This window comes from Rutilus rutilus (genome assembly GCF_951802725.1).
Source record: "Rutilus rutilus genome assembly, chromosome: 6".
Classification (NCBI taxonomy): Eukaryota; Metazoa; Chordata; class Actinopteri; order Cypriniformes; family Leuciscidae; genus Rutilus; species Rutilus rutilus.
The window spans coordinates 15,398,626-15,421,551 of record NC_140214.1 but is presented as its reverse complement, the minus strand read 5'-3'; the positions used below and the strand labels follow the sequence as shown (position 1 = coordinate 15,421,551).

The 22,926-nt window shown below is 37.4% G+C and overlaps 2 protein-coding genes across 3 annotated transcripts; one reads left to right on the top strand and one right to left on the bottom strand.

Annotated features, from left to right (window-relative positions):
• Positions 1-3,653: 3,653 nt before the first annotated feature.
• Positions 3,654-12,559, top strand: LOC311292788 (uncharacterized protein). Its single transcript, XM_084412604.1, has 18 exons — positions 3,654-3,868; positions 4,765-4,840; positions 4,941-5,070; positions 5,363-5,431; positions 5,960-6,352; positions 6,491-6,592; positions 6,673-6,905; positions 7,219-7,397; positions 7,676-7,769; positions 8,250-8,376; positions 8,489-8,700; positions 8,924-9,041; positions 9,131-9,222; positions 9,408-9,525; positions 11,088-11,192; positions 11,300-11,485; positions 11,574-11,753; positions 12,006-12,559. Exons 1-18 carry the CDS (start codon positions 3,798-3,800, stop codon positions 12,197-12,199), a joined length of 2,679 nt encoding a protein of 892 aa, XP_084268730.1. The 5' UTR covers positions 3,654-3,797; the 3' UTR covers positions 12,200-12,559.
• Positions 12,560-15,645: 3,086 nt separating this feature from the next.
• On the bottom strand, positions 15,646-22,551 carry LOC311292499 (uncharacterized protein). 2 transcript variants are annotated; one of them, XM_084412211.1, is made up of 8 exons: positions 22,327-22,551; positions 21,015-21,097; positions 19,766-19,900; positions 18,158-18,323; positions 17,065-17,126; positions 16,613-16,680; positions 16,276-16,319; positions 15,646-15,814 (listed from the first exon to the last, which is right to left on the bottom strand). In XM_084412211.1, the coding sequence occupies exons 1-8, from the start codon at positions 22,352-22,354 to the stop codon at positions 15,810-15,812; spliced, it is 591 nt and encodes a 196-aa protein (XP_084268337.1). In that variant the 5' UTR covers positions 22,355-22,551; the 3' UTR covers positions 15,646-15,809. The 2 variants fall into 2 exon arrangements, with proteins under 2 accessions (XP_084268337.1, XP_084268338.1); XM_084412212.1 differs by lacking the exons at positions 18,158-18,323; positions 19,766-19,900; positions 21,015-21,097; positions 22,327-22,551 and adding an exon at positions 17,508-18,147.
• Positions 22,552-22,926: the final 375 nt, after the last annotated feature.

Sequence of the window (22,926 nt, the reverse complement as noted above, 5' to 3'; positions counted from 1 at the left end):
TGGAAAGTCTCATGTAGCTTGGGACGGAGTGAAGTCTATTATCAGAACTAAACAGAAGAGAAAATGTATTAGTTTTGGAGGGAAATCTGATTATGAATTAGCAGATGCTTTTAATTCGTTTTATGTACGTTTTGACAATCATGATTTTTCAAGAGAATTGTCTGAATATAGGGGAAATTCTGTGACTCAGAATACTCCTGTTAAAATTAAAATTAATGAGGCTGATGTACGTAGCTGTTTTAGTCAGGTCAAGGTTAGAAAGAGTCCAGGCCCTGACCACATTGGTGGTAGGTTGTTGAAAAACTGTGCAGAGCAGCTTTCAGGGATTTATTCATTTATTTTTAATGAATCATTAACATTTTCGAGTAAGGGGAGGCTGCAGACCTGGAGCCGGTAGATCTACGCCCCAGGCAGTTTTACGCCCCAGCAGTTTTACGCCCCTGCTGTTCCTGATGCGTCCAGTAGGGGGAGACTGTACAGCGACACGAATTGAGGTATATTAAATAATCTGCTAAAGTTATTGTTGTTTAGCAATGAAGCAACATTTATTATTTATAAACGATTAGCTTGATAGAGCAAAAAGTTCTGGACGGTCAGGTTGATGTTCTGTCTGGCTTAAACTTAGCTAACCACGTGTAAGTTTAGCTGCCCTAGTCTTCTCTACTCACTTTCAAAATTAATTTTCTTTTGTTGCCTGTCTTTATCTTGCGTGAGATGGCCTCTTCTGGTTAGACTTTGTTTACTCCTTTCTGGTTTGAGTTGTTTCTTATAAATGAGATGATCTAACTATCTAATTTAAATCTAAATCTAAATTTTTCTTAAAATTGTTTACTGATCTGGACTAAAATGTAGTCTGTGTGAACTTAATGTGGGAATTATCATACTCTGTCTTTACCAAGTTCTCTTTAACTTGCATCCCATCTTTTTTTTAACTGCATTCCAAACCAATAGCTTCTCTAGTAAATAAATGACTTACAGAGACATACATGGACATGTTTTTAATGTCATTTTCAATTTTCTCTGCACAGTTCATCATCAGTGGCCAAAAGAAATAAAAGTGTCTTGACACTTTTTCCAAAAGTGTTCCACCAACAAGTGCCTGTGCCGTTGTACTTTGAAGATCAGGAGCAAATTGATGCAATCCACACTCTCCTGACATAAATTCTGGGCAGCACACCCACACACACTGTGACAATATCAAATTCACCATGGATGTCCTTTTTACATTTTTTAATGTTTATTTTTTTTTATTATTATTATTTTTTTTTTTATGAAATACCCACAGATATGAAACTCAAATTAAAAAGGCAGTTTGTGTTCTCGTAACACTTTCTTTTATGTGGTCTGTGACTTTTAGGGGGTCTACAGTGATTTTGCAGGGTCTCCAATAAGTCTTATAGTTTATCTCAGTTGCTTTGGTGCATTTCTCAGATCACAACTGAAATCACATCATCTTGTCACTTGTGCACATCATAAAAGCAATTTCTCATTATTTTATACAAATTGCAAATGCTTCAGTACCTTCATGCAATTGATAATGTACAACTGTCTGCTGTTTCCTACATTATCAACTCTTTAGGTCATGTTGATCAAAATATAGGCCTATTATACTATTTCTCTGTTGAATTGTCATACTTCTCAAAACATAGGCATTAGTTCCTTGCATAAGTCATTAAATGCAAAATGGTTGACTATATAAACTGTCAAGCATGTTTTCAATACATTTCTATTAGACTTTATTTTGTAAATGTGTCCTGAATTGATGAATTGCAGAGGTGTATTTAGAATTTCACTAATGAAGGAAATAATGAATTGATAAATTAGGAAGCAGCAAAGCAATTCATAATCAATTGCATGAATTTACCAAAGCATTGGCAATTTGTTCAAAAGTAGTTATGAGAATTTCAGTAGTGATCTGAGAAATGTACCAAAGCTGTGATAAAAAATTAAGTATTCAGGAATTGTATACAAAATGTAACAGTGAGTCCTGCTGCGTGTGAATTTGACAAGATCAAATTCACCATGGATGTCCTTTTTTTTAATGTTTAAAAAATGTTTTCATTAGTGAGCAGAAACACTTTGACAGGAGGATAGAAAAACAGTTAAAGAAGAGTGGCAAGCCATAGGGGAGTCATCATAATTCATAAATGGTGTTGATAAATCATGTTTTTGTGGACAACAATATTGTCTATTTCTTTTAAATGGCCCTTGGAATTTTAGAAAAGGGATAAATTGTGTTTGTCTTCATAAAATGCTATAGGACACTGTTTTGTAGCTGTATGATGACCAATAGTGAATAGTACAGCATATATAATCGAGGATCTATATGATTACACGGTGCTGTATGTCTAATGGGCTAAATATGGTTAATATCTAAATGTAACTTTATATAAATTCACAATAACATATTTCACTCAGTCTCCTGTTTATAAAAATATATTCTATATTCAATATTCAATGAACTATTCTACAGTAGGTCATATATCATTACTTGTCATCTGATCCAACTATGTGTATTATTAATTTTTTAATTCACAAAAACATAGTCTTATCATGTTAATTTTTTAATTCACAAGAAAATAGTCTTCTGTAGGCTGAGTGAAGAGAGTGAAGCCCAACTGAATATCTACAGATATTTGAATCCATAGTGCAGATCTACACTGTAACGTTTATTTTTAAATTAACAAAAAACACACAATTGGGCAAAGTCTATGAACGGGAAGGTTATTAATGTGTAAGTTTTGAGCGTCGATTTAATGGTGTTATTTCGCAGTATATCCCCCTACTGGACGCATCAGGAACAGCAGGGGCGTAAAACTGCCAGGGGCGTAAAACTGCCATGGGGCGTAGATCTACCGGCTCCAGGTCTGCAGCCTCCCCATATAGGAATTTTCTAAGGTCCCTCGTTTATGGAAAGATGCCATTGTGGTACCAATTGCGAAAAAAAGAAATTCTTCTTCTCTTAAAGACTTCAGGCCTGTTGCATTAACCTCCTTGATTATGAAATCTTTTGAAAAAATAGTAAGGAAGGAGATTTTAACCTTAACACAGCCAGCACTTGATCCTATGCAGTGTGCATATAGATCTGGTAGAGGAGTTGATGATGCCACTTGTACTTTGTTGAATATGGTTTTAGGACATTTAGAAGGCAAGAAAAGTCATGCACGTTTGCTTTTTATAGATTTTTCTTCTGCTTTCAATTGTGTTCAGCCTCACATTTTGGCAAAGAAATTGATTGATACTTTTAAACTAGATCTAAATACTGTGTGCTGGTTGGTGGATTTTTTAACAAATAGATCCCAAAGAGTACGGGTCAATGGAGTGGTGTCGAATATTTTGATGTCCTCCACGGGTACGCCACAAGGTAGCGTTTTGTCTCCGCTTTTGTTTTCTTTATACACCGATGATTGTCGTAGTGTTTTTAATGGGAGACACATTGTTAAATTTGCGGACGACTCTGTGATTGTGTCTCTTCTCACTGAGTCTGAGCCAGATGTTGGGCCAGTGATCGATAATTTTATTCAATGGTGTGATGATTCATTTTTAAATATTAATGCTTTAAAAACAAAAGAGATGCTTATTGACTTCCGTAAGAAGAGCTCTGCACCTGTGTTGCCTTCTATCATAACAACCCGTTCTCATCAGTCTGCGTATAAATAACACGACTTTACACTTTCAAATTGCGTGCAATGCATACGCCAAAATCCAATTTTGCGTGCATATGATACGCCAATCCTTCCCATTAACTTCCATGGAGAGCAGATGCGTCTAAATACCACGCATCACCTTCAACTGCAATGACGTCACCAGCGAGGCTCAGTTCGCCTGCACCTGATGCGCGTACCGTAACCGTTACACCTTCAAACAGGTAAGTAAGGGCAGCAGTCCTTTTTTGTAATGAGATTACGGTGTTAACTGTATTATTTTAATTATTTCAGTGTTTCTGTTACATGGGGTCATGTGTCAAAATGGCAGCGTAATGCGTTAAAATGAGTTGTTAGTGGAACCGTGGGCTGCTCCGTTAGCACAGATGGTATCCTACCATTGACATTAGCCTAAGCTAACTTCTACTGTATGCCTGTTGCAGATTGAAATAAATAAAAAACAGTTTTTAATCATGTTTTGACATGGCTGATGACAGCACTAAAAAGCAACAGACTGAATTAGTGTTTGCTAACGTTTTTAGCTAAAGTGGCATGGTTAGCCTAAGCCTACGGGACCCCCTAGGGGTCAATAATGTGGATTAATTAGTGCGCATGGAATAATTCAGGCACGCGCAGACATTACTAGTTGCTTGCAGATGCATGATACTGTAGGGTTGGATTAGACTCCTATCCCCAAGATATTTGATTTCTAATGTAATCATATATAGTGCATTTTACCTAAACTGCACATTGTTGGTTTGGTTGCTTCTATTGCTCTCTTCATTTGTAAGTGGCATTAGATAAAAGCATCAAATGATTAATGTAAAGGAAAATTAAGCAAGATTTAGAATAGACCCTTTGACTAGACCCTTTGTGTGCAATTGTAGCCTTGGTAAAATAAACAATTGAATACATAAATATCATTATAGTTACAACCCAAGGTTGTAATGAAAATCTGCATTCTCCTGCAAATAGTCAGACACCACTAGTATCCTCTACCGGAAAATTAAAAAAATGAACCTTTACCCTCATATCACTGATGTGGTCCAAACTTTCCATTCAATTATAGTAGTCAGCAAGTTATCTCAGATCTAACTGACACCTTTATTTTCTGTTTAAGCACAATGTCAAGAGGAAATAAGAACAAACTAGAAGCTGTTCTTCAGCTCGGGGATGCATTTGTTGAAGAGATACAGGCAAGTTTCATTCTTGTTATACACAAATGTGTAATTAATTAACTCCAGTTAGTTAATGCCTATGTTTCACCCATCTACTTTTCATTACATGCGCATAAAGAAACGTAACACAGAGTTTCAAACTCAGAAGGCTGAAGTCACAGGACGATCTAAAGTGACCTGGTGGAAGAGGGACCGTGATGGGCAGCGTGTGACCACCAGCAAGCGGAGGAAAAAAGGTTCATCTGCTGGTTAGTGTACATCTTATCAAATTTATGTCAAATACTTAAAATGGAGAGTGATGATGTGTGATTTAGAGTAGGTGCTGGTTTGATAATGCTGTTGTTACTCAATATTCTGTATGCTTGCACATTCATAATGTAAATGACATTATAATGCCAAATACATAGGTTTGATAGTTTCCATGTTGCAAATTTGCCAAAGGTTTCAGCTTTTATTTTTGTACATCTGGCAAAGAGTTTGAAAGAATTGTACTCTAATAAGAATTCTAATGTGGTTTATGTTATTTTTACTTCCAAACAGTTGGTACCAGTACATCTTCATGTGCTAGTTCCACCATCACAGCTTCATGTACTAGCTACCAAGATCCTGGTAAGTAGAAAAACTACTTTAAAAACACTTTTCATACTATGGTATGCTTCAAATGAAAACAAGGAGTTGCGTAAAAAGGAAACCTCATTATACCTGCACTTTTGCTATGTTTAGTAACTAGCCTAGTCATCTAACGATGTTCCTTTTCTAAATGCTTTTTCCACAGTCCCCTAACATGCCTCAAATATTAAAGTTACCACAATTTAGTGCATCAAGCCCTGTCAACATGACAGAAATAGGAACACTTTAGACAATAGCATCACTGTTTCTCAGCAAAATCACATGGTTGTTGTTTAGTTTCACAATTAAGTGGGCAACACTACTGACAGCCAGCACCTACACAGAATCTTAAGGGTCATGGATTTGATTGCCCATTTCCAACTATCCTTTCACCCTCTGCCTTCTTTGCTATCACTGGACTGTCCCTGTATTAAAACCAATGGAAATGCTTCAAAAGAAGTCAGTGGTAGTGGAATTGCAATGTTGGATTTCTAGTATGTTTTTATTTTTCTCTTTCTCTCTCTGAAGATTTTAATATGCAGAGGCTTGAGGACCTTCTACGAGATTCAGAGAGCATTGATGGGCAAGATTTTGCTCAGCAGCCATCTTTGTCCAGTTGGTGTCAAAGACAGAAAGGGGTCCAACAATGTTGGCAACAGGCGAGGCCACAAAACATTCACAACTTGTTGTCTGCTGAGAACATTGTCCAGATGAAGTGCAACCACTGTCACGTGACAGAAGCCATCATCCGTTGCAGGGAATGTTTGCCCTCAGAGTGGTTTTGTGCAGACTGTGATCAATTGGTACATAAACGCCACACTCTGCACAGTAGGCAGACCACCATGTATGGCTTTTATAAATACATTCCCCCAACTGAGTTTGTGAAACTCCATGATGATAAGTACATCATCTGTGAACAAGGTTGGTGTCTCTTTTTCAGTTGATTTGCATTTTTTCATCAACACACAACATTATTAAATGATTCATTATGTTTTCCAAGTACTTGCTAACAATCCAAACATTCTTTAATGTCATCCTGATTGTCCTTTGCTCTTGCAGATTGTTTGCTGCCAACAGCCTTTCCTCAAAATATATGCTCCTGTGACACTGGTGATGTTGCAATCTCTGTTGGTAGATCCATCATACTGGTTTGCATAAATGGTAGGATTGGGTAAAAAAATATTGTTTATCTAACATTACTTTAGTTCCTTGTTAGTTATTTGTCTTTCATGTGCTCTCAGGCCGTTATAATCTTCACGTTCCGGTGCTAACATGCAAACATTGCAATAAGCAATGGGCTCCAGAAGTCAGTGACTTTGTAAGGAGTGGTTACTGGCCCGGTACCATGCAAGCACAGACACTTTTCCACCAAGATCTGTTCCATTCCTTTGAAGCTATGAAGACAACAGCTCCAGGAATGTCAGTGAAAGCCTTCACAGCAATGTTGGACCAGAGAACAAAGCGGTTTGGAAGAGTGAGTGAAAATTTGAAGCTGAAAGACAAATGCATTCGTTATTATTATAAGTAGCTGTAAGGCTGGACAGTATGGCAAAAAGGGTGTTCGAGTCCAAATAGGGTGCAAATTTAAATATACCCACATATGAAGTCAAGGTCCACAAGTGGCTGTAATATTTCAGGTTACTGAAATTAACTGAACTGAAGACCATATTAGACAGCATTGCCAATTGCATCCTTTCTTGGGTTTGAAAAGGTACATTGACAAAACATAAATGGGGTGACCTTGTAGTTCATTGTCATTTAAAGCTGTTCTATAAATGTTTTTTCAGACTGGCAAAGTGAATGCAGATGCTTTTCAGAGGAGCTTTCTGCAATATGTGTACTGCAACTCTGAAGAGGACCAAATTCTGGAAAAGGAGCCATTTGTCTGTCCAGCCTGTAGTCCTGAAATGGTGGCTGTTTCAGTGGATGGCAACAGAAAACTCTACAGGTTCCAGAAAGCAAACCAGTGAGTTTTGTGTACACATTAAAAACAGCCAATGTAGTTAATGTATGTACTTGCTATTAACATTATCATAATAATATGGTTCTCATTTTGTTATTTAAAATTAAGCTGTTGATACTGTAGCTGTTGAATATAATATCCATGTTAGACTTTATAACCTTGTTTTTTTTTAAAAAGTGTCATATAAATACAATTATTATAATTTATTATTATTATCATTATCATTATTATTATGTAAAACTTCTTACTACAGTGGTTATCCAGAATACATTTTGTTGTAGGAGTGAACAGCCAGGGTTCTTTGATGGAGTGTTTTTATCCCAAGACTCTGAAGTGTCCAGTTTTGTTGAGGAAGTCCGGGGGGCTGTCAAGAGTGTAAGTTTTCAGTCAGGCTGAGCAGCGGGTATCTCTGGCTTATTTTATAACTAATTGGAAGTAAATTTGGAAACACGGTAGCCTTATTATGTGTTCGGATGAGGGAATCTTTGATCAGGTGTTGAGATGGCAATGGCAGGTTGCTGAGGTTAGCGATGCAATCGGACTTTCACAAAGAGTGAAGTTGCAAAGCTGGATGAAAAAAAATACAACTAGATTCTAATCCAGAGGGCACAGTAAATCTATAGTATAGTATTGGTTGCCGCACATACAGTATGTCTGACACAATTTCTGACAAAGTTAGACTATTGCAATGATCCTTCTGCATGCTAAATGGCAAATAATTTCAATTGGTTTGTTATACTCCAGGGAGTTGCAGATGGAAGATGGGTCAGGCAATCAAAGACAAAATCTAATCAGACTGTAATTGTTGGTGTGTTTGAGCGTGCAGCCCTGCTATTTAACTTTTTACTTTGGTAGACGGCAGGAAGAGCGATGTGTGGGGAATCCCACTGGACAGCAGCAAGAGAGACATCAAAGCAGGCCAACAAGTTAGATGAAGAAGGTGTAGAAATTGCTGTGTGCAGGCATGGATTCCTCCTCAAAGGTTGGTATTGGTCTTGATAAATTGCAATGAAAATTATTTGTTGATGAAACATCTGAAGCCTATTCTTCAGTGTGCAATGTGCTCTCTACTTATTTTTATTTTTTTCCAAAAGGTCTGAATATGTATAGAGGAGAAATCTTTGCATATCCAATGTTTCTCCAAAAAGAGTTCCAGGGTGCTGCATTTTTGGCCATGGATGTGACCTGCCGTTATGTGCCATACCTGGAGAAGGTGTCAGAGGCCCTGACTCATCTTCAACCTCTTAAGAAAATGAAACATTGCTTGTCCGTGATGCATGCCAAAGCCCACAATACAAAATGCGAGGTGATGCTTTTAACTACTTTTACATTTCAGAGTGCTGTAGCCAACAATTTATGTAAAGTACCACAATGAATGATGTTGTGACCCAAACAACAACCCAGGAGTGTGTTTTGAGTTGTACATGAGCCCCTATGTGCTTTCCTGTACAGCTGGTGACCTTGGGATATGCATCAATATTGATCACCCTGTTGTCCACCCTGTTTAACAAGTCCACTGCTTCCTGTAGATTCTGTGGAATGCAAGGAACCAGGAAGGTGCCGGAACCACTCTTGGTGAAGAAGTGGAGCAAGTCAATAGTTTTCTCTCCAGATGTGCCCTGACCACAAAGTACATGTCCAAGTCAGGTTTGTAAGCTTCTTTGCCCCCTGCTCCCCTGTAAATGTACACAATAACATTTTACAATTTATTGTGATTTTTCTATTGTTCTTTACAGTAAGAACTGATATGCTTACTGTCCATGCTATTGGGTGGAATCAACGTAAAGAGAACGGCCTCCACATTGCCTTGTCTTCCAGATTCAAAAAGGTATGTTCATGTATTGAAAAAGGATGGACTATTTTAAACCGTTAAATTTGAAATTAAAGACCACCCAAAATGTATCACTTCAGCTATGTATATGTAGTCAAATATGTCATTATATTAAATCATGCAAGAACATATACTTTTTGGTATTTTATGAGATAAGTGTGTTGTGTATTGCTGTTTTGCAGACAGTAGAAAACACCTTAGATGCAACAGAGAACCTGAAGAAGATGCAGGACCAGTTGCATTGCAGTGATGACATGCTAAAGCAGTGGGTTGTTGATGTCAAGCAGTGGGCCAGTAGCGGTAAGGGCAATGTTGTTTTATACATAAACACTGTTGGAGTAATTTGGTTGTAATTATGATGTGGGGATGGGCACTATTTGCAAGTCATAAGTCTTCAATTAGTATTTTGACTTAAAGAAAGTAAACATTTTAGCAATGAAAACAGAATGATTGGTGCATGTTCATGCAAATCAGACCAAAATGGAACAATATTATTTGAGGTAGGAAATGACAGACCAAGCACAATGTGCCAGTAAAGCCCAATTTATACTTCTGCGTCGAACTCCCGCCGTAGCTACGTTGTAGGCTGTGTGTAGCGCGCGTACCCTTCAGCGTACCCTGACGTGCACCTCTCCAAAAATGTAACAACGCGTCAATTCTATGCGGACGCAAACGCTGTGATTGTTCTGCTAGAACCCCTCCCTCAGTTTTCTACAGATCTAGTTTCTGTTTCCAATGAGAAGCTATGAACCTAAGGTTTTCACTTTTTTCTTAATCCGCAAGAGCACCACGTGTTACTTCTGTCAGTTCAGAGGAGATGTTTTTTTTTTTTTTTTTTTTAAGTTTGGCCTATTGGTGGAGCTACAATAAAGGTCATGGGGTCACCAAATTCGATGTGTGGAATGGATAGGGGACATAATCCCCCATCAATGACTTTCATAAAGAAAGACTGTGGACTATGGACTCTCATAAACACAGACTCTTGAAAAGTGATGATAATAAAGATATCACACAGATTAGATGCCTATGCCTCTTGGCCTATGTTGCTTGGTCCCTAATTGTTGCTGAAACATGCAGTCAGTGTCCAGTACGGTATGAGAAAAACATACGAGATAGATATTTCTGTCCAAATTAAACATTGTCCTAAAGTGTGTCTGTTGCTGCTGTACTATGTGCAATTAAGAAAACTTAAAGGTATAGCGGAGGATTTTCTTTTTCCGGGTGGGTAGTGTAAACTATTGGTCCACCTAAGTGTCAATCATTCTGGTGATATGTTTACGTAAGGCCGTCGTACGTGCTCGTCCCTTAGTTTTCGCTTTCTGCGCATGCGCACTTTCAGGTGTTTATGTGTGGTGAGCTAGAGCTAAGCCATTCATTGAAGCTCGCCGTTTCACCGGGTCCTTTGAAAATGTCTGAGGGTCGCAAGAGAAAAAGTTTGTACGAACTGTATGAGAAGAGAAAGGCCTCAGAAGAGAGAAACAAGATCAGAGTGTTTTTGGGAGATTGTTTCACACGATGGCGTGCTCTGAAAACACAGGTTGGGCTTCCCACTGATGCCTCAGTCGCGAAGTTTCTACTCGACAGGTAAAGTTTGGCATGCTTTTTGGAGAAAAAGTGCAAATCTTCTTTTGGAAAGTAATCTTGTATGAGCGATGCCGACAGCAACTTTTAAACAGAGCGTGCACGAGGAGAACCTCGCACACGTTTAATAGGCGTTCCCTCTCGGGAGCAGGTAGAGTGTTGCGCATGTGCATTTTTTCAAAAAGTGGAGAGGGCGGTTCTTATCTAAAATTCGGAAAGATCCTCCGCTATACCTTTAAGGGTGTTTGAAACTTTTCTCTTTCTTCTTAACTTGAATTTAGGAAATGCAGCAGCCAGTTCTGTTGATGCTCGTGGTTTGCAGATCTCCATCGACGCACTCTTTGTGAGCATTTGTCAGAAGAAGCACTACCTTTATAGACAGAATGGTATGTATTAGTAAATGTATGTGATGCAGATGGAAGTTATATTGTTTCTGTTCATTAAATGCCATGGCAGCTCTTTTGTAATACCATTGTTTTTGCTCTTATTACAGATCGCAACAAAAGGCGTCAGAAGATTACTCAGAAGATTGCCCAAGAAAAGAAGCGCTTGCTAGATGAGATCCAGAGATACAACAAACAACCTGATGGTGATCCTGTGGACACACACTCAGTTGTGCAGAAACTCTCCAACAAAGCTGCAGAGAGCATGATCTGGCCTTGGCAGGAACAAAACACAGGTGTTGTATTAATATTTAACTTTGTGTTTATTTAAAATGTATCATCATCAAATTAGTTTATTAATGTATGATCTTTTCATTCCTTCAGATGGTATAGACATTCTCGCCAAGAAGAAGCTTTTTGACCAACTAATGCTGGTCTCACGACTGACAGAAGAAAAGCAGATCCTTGTGAAGGAGATGATGCAGCACTGTCAGTACCTTAAGGACTCCGTTGCAAAGGTCCAGACACTGATAGCCACCATTTCAGATTGCATAAAAACAGGAAGTAAGTGTAAATCAAACTATATGGCTTTATGCACTTTAAAATTCATAGGTCAAACTATTTTCAAGTGAAAAAGCAATCATGCTAGTATTGGCTCAAGAACTAAGGATATATGGCCTTCAAAGATTATTTTATCCAATTTTTATTTTCCAGTTTGACTTTGTATTTAACATTTGTTCTAACATAAATAAGCTCTCTCTGATAAAATGTTTAGTGTGACGGTAATTCCATTACTCTTCATTTGTGGACTTATAGGCTATCCCAATGGATTCACAGAGGAGGCGTCCAAAGGCCTCATCAGTCTACTTAAGAGAAGACTGCATAACCTCAGACTCAAGCAGCAGACTGTAGCATGCACATACAGAGGCATTCTCGAACCAACTCCTAGGCTGGTGGAAGAAGATGAAGGGGAAATGGAGGAAATGGACTGGCAACGTGACCTCAGCTGATGATGATGATGATGATGATGATGAGGAAGATAATGATGCTGAGGTGGGGACTCAAGTCACTTGACTTGGGACTCAAGTCACAGTTGTAATCCCTTTTGCTTTGACTTGTACTTTGATGACTTGAAAAGGTTTCTAAAGTCTTGACAAAAGATCCTGTTTTTGTAAGTGAGTTAGATTGAAAGTGACAAAGTGACTCCTCAGTTGTTTGTTCCTGCAGTTATCTGTATTTTGCTACATATGCTCAGATTATACTCATGTAATAAGCATGGTTATGTTTGCAACTGATAATGTCTGTAAATATTTGCTGATACCTGTATATATGTGTATGGAAACAGAAATACAAATTTGATTTGTCATCAGACTAATGAGTTGACTTTGGCTCATCACACATCAACCCTTACAAAAAGAGAGAACTGGGAGCTTTCAGATTCAACCTGAAGTGCCAACATTTTGGAACAGTAGAGGTCACAGTCACACCAGCTCACATATTAAGATAGTGTACAGTATGTAAGTTTCATACATCTGATAGTTACTGGCAGTGTAATATACTTAAATACTGACTATGTAAAACCATTGTAGTTATTGTCTAAATATATATCAACCATATAGTTAATCACATGTTATACAGATGATCGGTTAGCAGGGTTGGGTCAGATTGCTTTGAATACAAACAACATGGCAATATTAATAATCAGTTATGCAATTTACCTTCTCACCCATGCAATGGGCACTGATGCACAAATATCCTAACTTTTCTGGAAATGGGGTTTGTAGTTTCTCACAGTGACAGGTGTTGGAAGGAGGAAAATGTAAATAGAAAACTATTTGCCCTTTTTCGTAGAGATCAAAAAAACCTTTAAACAGAAATAAATACAGAGGATGCAACAGGGCCAACAGTATGTGCAATGAACTCTTGTTTTTAAATCCCAATAATAATGTTTCTAAGTACAAGAGGAGACGACTACCCATCATAGACCATGGTCTTTTAGTGTGTGTGTGTGTGTGTGTGTGTGTGTGTGTGTGTGTGTGTGTGTGTGTGTGTGTGTGTGTGTGTGTGTGTTTTTAACCATCATAGCAGCATTAGGATAAATAGATATTCATATAAGCTGTGTGTGTGTGTGTGTACTTGTACAACTATCTTTGTGAGGACCAGTTTGAGTTTTAGACCATCGGAGTGAGGATAGAGAGTAAAGTGAGGACATTTTGACCGGTCCTCACTTTCTGAGAGCATGTAAAGGTCAGTTTGAGGGTCAAGAGCTGGTTTTAGGGATCAGGTTATAATGAGGATTTGGGCAGGTTTAGGGTCAGGGTTCAGGTCAGACACTTAGTTGTGATGGGTAAGGTTAGGGTAAGGACATAGAGATTGCATTGTCAATGAATGTCCTCACAAAGATAGATACAAACGTGTGCGTGTGTGTGCGTGCGTGTGTGTGTGCGTGTGTGTGTAAATATGTTTACACAGTCAGAAACAAACAAAAAGCTTTATTTTATATATTGAGTCTGCATGCTCCCTGAAACTAGACCTGAGATGGCTTGTGTCAGAAAAATTAGAAAATTAAAACTTTGTTGTATAGCTGAACCAAATACATCGTTGGAAAGGCCGTGACCTGGAGAGTAACATATGTTAGTATGAAGATTCTACATGGCTCCTGCTTTGAAACACTGACCTTTGAAACTTCACCTCGGTGCATGTTTGAAGGCTTATAATTCAACAACAAAAGGGGCTACAGATCCCCTTATGGTCCCATACCAACTGTTATAGAGAACTTTTGACCTGAGTATAGTCAACTACTGGGGGCAGTTAACCAAATATGGATAAAATATGGGTTAATTAATTTGACCCCATTTAACAATTAGATATTTAAAATCTGATTACATAGATGTGTTTACCATCCCACTAAACCCCCCACTATACTCCCAACTCACTATTTACAACCTCCAATTGTAAGAAAAACACTAATGTTTTAAAAACTACAATTCCCTTATATCCACACCATGCAGCTTGATACAAATCAGCTCTACAGTTGTAGTTCTTCTGGTTTGCAAAGTAGGGTTGTAAAATAGGGTTGTAAAAAGATATATCTACTGAATATATTAAATATCTAGTACAGCCGAACTAGTAATTACACTGCATCTAGATGATCTATGTTAACAAAAAGTAGATATGTTGGTTTATTTCAGATATTTTAGCCAAAACAGTATAACGCGCAAACTCCGCCCACAACACAAAGCACTTCCGTAACCCTATGCTACCAAAAACTGAAAAAAAAAAAACTGTTTTCTCATTTTCCAAGGAGAAATTATTAAAAGTGATAGCCTTAACATGAACATAACGTATTGTTGAGTTATCAATTTGTTTTTCTGTGGAGAAATGTTGAAGATATCATTAAAAAAGCGGGTGTCTGTGAAGACGGAAGTAGCCTACGTAATGCAAGCTACGTGGTTTCAGCGATAGCAACATCAATAGCAACCACCATAGCAACGAAGATACAACTAAAGATAATATGCATTCACTGAACGAAGATTATGAAAACAAAATGCAACTGTAAGGTTATTCTTAACACCAAAGCTGGCTATATACCTTGAGTACTACAAGGATTAAAAAGGTTACCCTTACGAAACAAAAAATTATGGGAATATACTGCAAAATATAATAGCCTAATATATGACATAATACCTTTCATATATACATATGCGCAACTAGTGCTTATATTTGTCAAAACACTGCAATATATGCATTGACCATGTATGGCTATATATTGATACATATTAAATATTTATAAATGAAGACAAAAATAGCATTACATGTAATTTTCACAAAGTTTTATCCTTTATTGTGTACATATATTGCACATACCTGTTCCCATAAATGTGAATGTATTATACACACATATATACACCCAGTCACGGAATGAGTTACAATAAGTGGTTACAACAGACTTAAAATACAGTAAATGTTAAAAATAAGTGTTATGTCATATGTTTTGCTCAATATGAATATAGGGGGATATCTATTTGTTTGTAATGTTCTATTATTTTGGTATTTGAAGGTTTTGGGGGTTACTATTGTACATGCAGGTGTGCTTGTGCTTTATTAACTAGCTTGAATATATGGGGCCAGAATGAGGTGAAAATGAAACTTTCTCATAGGACAAAATGAAAGATATTTATACACCCTCAAGTACTCCAGTAACAATGACAATTCCATGTTTTCAGAGAGGGAGAAACAACAACAAAACCTGCAACAGTACTTTTATTGTGAAATGCTCATAGGAAGTGCCAGACAATGCAAACTAGTTTTTCTGGGTGGAAGGTTGTGAAAAGGCAAACTGCACAATACAACGATTGGCCTTTTGGATGATGAAAAGATATTTATACACCCTCAAGTACTCCAGTAACAATGTCAATTCCTTGTTTTCAGAGAGGGAGAAACAACAACAACAAAACCCACAACAGAACTTTTATTGTTAAAAATAAGTGTTATTTCATATGTTTCACAACATTTGTTTCTTTGCACCATCAATGTGACAACAGTATTTTTAGCAGACCTTCCTTTATGACACAGTCATTCTGATGTTCTCCTGCGGTTCCCAAGATGGGGGCCAGGCCTTTAGGCTGAAAGAAATGGCAAAATAAAACGTACAGAAATTATGTATTTAATTTCTGAAATAGGTTAAATATAAGGATAGCCTCTGACATGGTTTCTAAACCCTGTTAGGCTTCTACATATTTCCCTGACAGAATGGGGTGGAGAAAGCAGAAGAGAATGTATATTTATATCCAAATTAAATTATTGTCACTTTGTAATGACATTTTAAACTGTACATGTATGTTGTAGTTGTGTAGCTTAATCTCTCTGTAGGCAAAAACAGATGCCACATGTGGAGAGGCCTTAGTTCATCCGAATTAAGCAGCCCACCTGACTTCCCAAAAAGAAATGTAACACTGGTCCAGGTGCTTATTACATAAACTTAAATAACTCCCAATTCATGGTAAATCAGACAGGCTTCTTAATTAGGTTAACTGTCCCTTTAAGGACAACTCATAAGACAGTTAAACAAGAAAGCTGATGTTACCATGACGGACACGGGAGCCAATGGACCAAGACTTCTTTACAGCCCTTGGGAAGAGGGTAAAAGACAAACCAAAGTCATACTTTTATTTTATAATTAAATATTTCATTTAATTTTTCGTCCCAGCCTCTAAAAATCAATTGCCATATAATTACCAAAACATCAAAGTTTTGGTTTAATATTTAGAATGCTCTAACAGCAAATGATTTAACATGTTAACTACTTTTTATTTAGACTTTTCTGACAAAAGGCAACAATTTCAGCACTATTCTCCTGGTGTAGTATAGTATCAATTTATGCACTTACAGTCATACAGAATGTTCTCCGTATAGCTGCTCACCTTTTTTTCACGTGTCTTGGACACATATTGCACTGGGAAAATGTCCAATGTGCTGTGATACTGGCAAGCTATAAAGAAAAATTAACAAATTAAGTACAAACCATTGCAATGTAACCATATAAACCCACAGAAAGGGTATTGTATGCATTTCTCTTTGAAATATAAGACCAGAAGTAAATGCACATCATAATTTCCCTGGATTATTCCGAAGCCCCAAAAACTCCAATGTAAAATGAGTCAATTAAGCAAGTAAAAAACATTTTCAACTAATATTACGTTAATAGTTTTATTTATTTTTATTAATTTGTTATCAGGCCTGTAATGTACTAAACTAGCAATAAAAAGATATTATATTGTGGGCCAAAAAGCTATTAGATTAGGATTAGTTAAGAGTTTAGGACTTAGTATTTAATTAATTTTGAATTAAAAATACTTCATAGCATTTTTCCTACCATCATCATTGTTTTGGCTTCTTTTACTTTTCCTTTTAGCAGAAATCTTGACAGCTGACTTCCTGTATAGAGAAACAAAAAACATGTGTAAATTGCCATAGAGGTGTGTGGTGTCTGCCTTGCAAACCAGGTGAATGCTTGCGAGTACACCGCAATGCAGGACAATCTGTTGACACTTTCTCTGATGACTTCACCATTGGGCATTGCCACACTGCATTATGGCACACCGGATGCCAAACTACTGCCATACAAATAACTCCACGTTATTAGAAAAAGTACTAGAAAAAGAGCAACTTGTGAAATACCATCTGACTTCCGAGTCTAGTGTGGTGTGCTACTTCTTTTTGTACATGGACACATTCTTTACCATTCTGTATCTCATATTCTACATAGTCAAGATTGCCCTTAATGCTCTGCCTCTTCTATTCTGTATTGACACTTACCTGTTTGCTGCTACTACTTTCTTCTTCGCCTCAATCTCTTTTTTCCCCATTTCCTCTGCCTGTTCTCTCTGCTTGTCTGTCTCCATCAGTCCCAGCTCTTCGAAGTCTTCCTGTCTCTCCATCTCTTGTCTCTCCACTTGGTCTTCCTGTACATCTATCTCTCCTCTCTCTACTCTCTCTTCCTGTACCTCTATCTCTCCTCTCTTCACTCTCTCACTCTCTACTCTGTCTTCCTGTGCCTCTATCTCCATCTCCTGCATGTCCCTCCTCTCAGTCTCTCCTATTTCACGTTGCCCCTCATGTCCTCTCTGGTCTTCATCATCTATTTCTCTTTCTGCCTCATCTTCTTCTCCTGTCCTCTCTTGCTGTCCCACCTCCTCTCTTTCAAGATCACATGCTGTGATAAAAAAATAAAACAAAACAAGACATTTAAGATGCAGTATGTGGTTCAAAATGTGAGTAACCAAAGAAAAATATAAAAAGTTTAAGACAAAAGATAAGTAGAACAAAATTACCCACCACCAGCAATCTAGATTGTGTGAAAAATTCTCTGTACTGACATTTAAAACCAATCCAACTGGATAGGTACACAATACAGGATCAATCTTAATAGAGAGTCATGAATGTACTGATGTTGTGATGTGACCTACCTTCTAACAAACCTTCAAATAGGCACAATATCTTCTCCAGGACTGCATGCGCTACCACTGGCAGCTCAAAGGGGAACTGGAGCTGGGCCATCCACTTTTTGTTTTGTGGTCTGTACTTTCCCCACAGCAGGAGGGGAAAGTACCCAAGGGCCTTCAGTTTCTCCACCTTAACATAGAAAAACAATAAGCAAACACACAGATATTTCTAAGACAGGGTTACAAAGGCAAGAAAGACGTTATTATTATTATACACATACAAGCTGTCTAAAAAAGTTAGTATGGGTTTTATTAGGGGTGTAACGATACCCTCATGTTACAATTCAATACATATCACGATACTGAACTCACGATACGATACTATTGCGATACTTCAAGACATGTACAAGGTTAACAAAAAATGTGCTGTTGATTAAAAGATAAATTTAATATATTGTGGATGTAATTAATAGGCTTGGCCTTGGTGCTGATGCACAGGACAAAAAATATTTATGATTCTGAAGCTGAAAATACAGAATCATTTTAGATGAATATGTTTGCACTCTGTTACTGACTAGATGTATTTAAAAATGTTGGCCACTTTTTACTGGTAACATCAGACATTTGACATTATCAGGACCCACACATATTCTCCCATTGCATCACTATACATTATATTCAACATTATATAGTAGTTTCATGAAGTTCTGACTAACACTAACTATACACAATACATATTGTCACTATCCACGATACATATTGTTGCATTTTTGTATTGCGATTTATTGTGACACGATATATTGTTACACCCCTAGTTTTTATAAGGGTGAATGTCCTTTCTGGAGTAACTGAGGCATATGCAAATGTATCTTTTCCTGTAAGAAATCAAACTTTCTCTCTAAAAGATTCTGTACTGCCCCTGCATCAGCAAGTGTCTTAACCTACTCTACTGCATGACCACACTGTAAAAAAAAATCCAAATTTTACAGGAAATAACTGATTTGTCCTGTAGTTGCTGATGGAATGATAGTTATATCAGTTCATTCATATGTGCTGTTGCTAGCTAATTGTTAACTGCAAGAGATTTACATTTTATAGAGAATGTTTCACAATAATCATCTTGGAACTACCTGTAAAATAACTGTTTTTTGTAAAACACTTATGAATTAGGATATTTTACCTTAATTTTACAGTTTTTGTTTTGCAAACGCTTCTGGCAGTCATTGACCATTTCTTTTTTAACGATCTTTAACCAATATTTTCATTAATTAATGGTAAACGTTCGGCACCCTGTGCTGGCTTACATTTCACAGTTTTTTTTTTTTGTTACAGTGCAGTGAACCAAAAGAAAAACCTCTTAGTGTAAAGTGGCCTTGGATACTGGGGCTGAATGAATACAAGTTATAGGCAGGGCTAAATTCTGTGTATTGTTTTAATATTTATATATGGACTAGCTCATTATTATCTGAAATATTGCAAATGCAGTTGGGTTGATGACATCATGACACATAACTGCATGACATTACCATAGTTGCTGCTTCCTTGCACAATGTAAATACAATTCTATATTTCTGTAATGTTGACAGGAACCTGAAATGCCTGACCAAAAGAGAAAGACAAAAATTGTATTACCAGCAGGGCACTGTTGTCAAAAATCTTTGCCTGATTGCGGGACTTTTTGACTTTTTGTGCCCATTCCTTGGCTCTGGCCCGGAATCCTTTCATACGGGCCGTCTGCCTGGGCTTCATGTCCAGCAGCTTCCCACACTGAGTAAGGGAGAGAGACAAGAGAGAGCGGCATGACTCACGGGAATTAAAAAAAAAAATAATCTAAACTGGGGTCCAGTTGATCAAGCAATGCTGATTTTCTAGCCCTCTATTTACAAGGGCCTAAATAATAACTTGGATATCAAGTTTATGCAATTCATTGAACAGACAGACTAAATATGCAGCTGAGTCAATGCACCGTCACATTTTAATAATATTAAAAGGCATAATGCTAAAACCTAGTTAGATATGCATCCATATTTTAATGGAAAATACGAATGTCCATTATCTGGCCACAGACATTATAACTTAAAGGGATAGTTCACCCAAAAATGACAATTTTGACCCTCAAAGTTGTTCCAAACCTGGATGAGTTTCTTTCTTCTGCTGAACACAAATGAAGATATTTTAAAGAATGTTGGTAATCAAACAGTTGAAGCACCCATTGACTTCCATTGTATTTTTTTTTCCTACAATGGAAGTCAATGGGTGCTTCAACTGTTTGATTACCAACATTCTTTAAAATATCTTAATTTGTGTTCAGCAGAAGAAAGAAACTCATCCAGGTTTGGAACAACTTTGAGGGTGAGTAAACAATGACAATTTTTATTTTTGGGTGAACTATCCCTTTAAGTTGTCATTATGATATGCGCTAGTGGAGATCTTGCCATTTTCTTAAAATATGGATAATCTAAAAGAACTGAGTGACCACAGTTGAGATTCACCGCAATACTAAGTACTGTCTGTAATAGACAGATTCAATGTCAAATATGTAGCCTTGTAAGAGGATGTTATTTAAAGGAACCAATAGTCAAAATTTCAATAACAGCAGGTACCTTTCCATCAGGTGGGAAATGTAACATTTTGAAAAATACCTACTGTGATGCAAATTTATAGAGTAACAAAAAAAACTCTTTCTGTCTTTTGTATGATGAACTTAATGTCTCCACTGCAAACTCCTGTTTTATTGTCACTCTATTGCATGGGAAACAAATACTGAGATATTTAATGCCAATAAAGTTTATTTTAATTTGGACTTAATGACTCTGGCTTTAATGCATGAAAATGGGGGTTAGCAGTTAGACAGTTCAATAGCCTATTGTACATTATTTACCTTGGTGCATCTTCTATTGGCACAATTTATCTTTTCCAGGCAATGGGTGCACTGTCGAAGAGTTGATCCACCTGGCATTTTCACTACAAACAAAACAAAAATAAATTATAATTATCGACATGCCACGTAACAAAATATTTAATTCTGTGGGAGGGATTGATGTGAGCATATCCTATGCCTTTCCAATGTCGCTATAAAGATAAAAAACGACATAAATTTGTCTTTATTGTCCACCATGGATAAATTGTGTTGGACCTAGGGATGGGTGACATAGAACACATCAGACAAACTGCATATAAACTTAAGTATTCCAATTGATGTTAATGATATTGAACTGCAAAGTAAAGTAGGCTAAGTGTGTGATACAAAGTGAGTATGGGTAGCACTTTTCACAACACACATTATAGGGTAATATCACAAAGTAACTTATTTTATGGAAATGACAAGTAACTTTTGTAATATTAATGTGTACATTTTTGGCAAAAATGTGTAATTAGTAGCATTATAACAGTACTACATCCATGTAGAAATTGAAGCAATGCACTAAGTAATACTTTGGAAGCATTGGCTTACTACTACCTTCTCTAATTAATGGAACTTCCATATTCTTGAGGACAGATAAGGTTGTGTGACAGTAATGTTACCCAATAACTATTGTGAAATAGTGGGAATGACACAATGGCAGACATCCCAAGTCTCCCGGAGGTTCCCAGTAGCACCTCACTGCAGTACACGAGATCCAGGGGGTAGAGATTGGTAGATTGGTAGGTTTAGGTTTATGTAAGGTGGGAGGAGTTGGATCTGGATCCAACCCCGCCTCCTGGATCTTGCGTTAGAGAAACACCTCCCTCCCTCCCTCCCTCCCACCCACCCAGTCCCTGTTGCCCACAATTTGGGAATAAATCCGGTTTAGAAGTCCATGCGCACTGATTAGTCCACAATATTATTGACCCCTGGGGGGTCCCGTAGGCTTAGGCTAACCACTTTAGCTAAAACCGTTAGCAAACACTAATTCAGTCTGTTGTTTTGTAGTGCTGTCATCAGCCATGTCAAAACATGATTAAAAACGGTTTTTTTATGTATTTCAAACTGCAACAGGCATACAGTAGAAGTTAGCTTAGGCTAATGTCAATGGTAGGATACCATCTGTGCTAACGGAGCAGCCCACGGTTCCACTAACAACTCATTTTAACGCATTACGCTGCCATTTTGACACATGGCCACAGAAACACTGAAATAATTAAAATAATACAGTTAACACCGTGATCTCATAAAAAAAAGAAAGAAAAAAAGGTTTTGTGCCCTTACTTACCTGTTTGAAGGTGTAACGGTACGCGCATCAGGTGCAGGCAAACTGGTCGAACTGAGCCTCGCTGGTGACGTCATTGCAGTTGAAGGTGATGCGTGGTATTTAGACGCATCTGCTCTCCATCGAAGTTAATGGGAAGGATTGGCGTATCATATGCACGCAAAATTGGATTTTGGCGTATGCATTGCACGCAATTTGAAAGTGTAAAGTCGTGTTATTTATACGCAGATTGATGAGAACGGGTTGATCATAAAGGGACAGCAGGTAGAAGTAGTCAAACAATATAAATATTTAGGGACTATAATTGACGATAAACTACAATTTGAGGAAAACACTGATATAATTAGAGGAAAAGCACTTCAGCGTATGCATTTTTTAAGGAAACTTCGACTTTTTAACATGGATGTTTCTTTTATGAAAATGTTTTATACATGCTTCATTGAAGCCATTTTAAGTTTTTCCATCGTCTGCTGGTATGGTAACCTTAATTTAAAGAACAGGAGGAAGCTGACAAGCATTGTGACAATGTGCAGTAAGATAGTGGGGACCGATTTAAGGACTATCTCACAGATTTATGAGTGCAGGACAATTAGGAAGGGCCAG

What these genes read in the sequence shown, in the direction of transcription:
- LOC311292788 (XM_084412604.1), top strand. Translation starts at nt 3,798, where the DNA reads ATGACGTCACCAGCGAGGCTCAGTTCGCCTGCACCTGATGCGCGTACC. An exon ending in GAAAAAAGGTTCATCTGCTG is followed by an intron (nt 5,071 to 5,362) that starts GTTAGTGTACAT and finishes ACTTCCAAACAG; the next exon opens with TTGGTACCAGTACATCTTCA. An exon ending in GCATGGATTCCTCCTCAAAG is followed by an intron (nt 8,377 to 8,488) that starts GTTGGTATTGGT and finishes TTTTTCCAAAAG; the next exon opens with GTCTGAATATGTATAGAGGA.
- LOC311292499 (XM_084412211.1), bottom strand. Translation starts at nt 22,354, where the DNA reads ATGCGCGTACCGTTACACCTTCAAACAG. An exon ending in TTGACAACAGTGCCCTGCTG is followed by an intron (nt 18,324 to 19,765) that starts GTAATACAATTT and finishes TTCTATGTTAAG; the next exon opens with GTGGAGAAACTGAAGGCCCT. An exon ending in CCAAGACACGTGAAAAAAAG is followed by an intron (nt 16,320 to 16,612) that starts GTGAGCAGCTAT and finishes CCTCTTCCCAAG; the next exon opens with GGCTGTAAAGAAGTCTTGGT.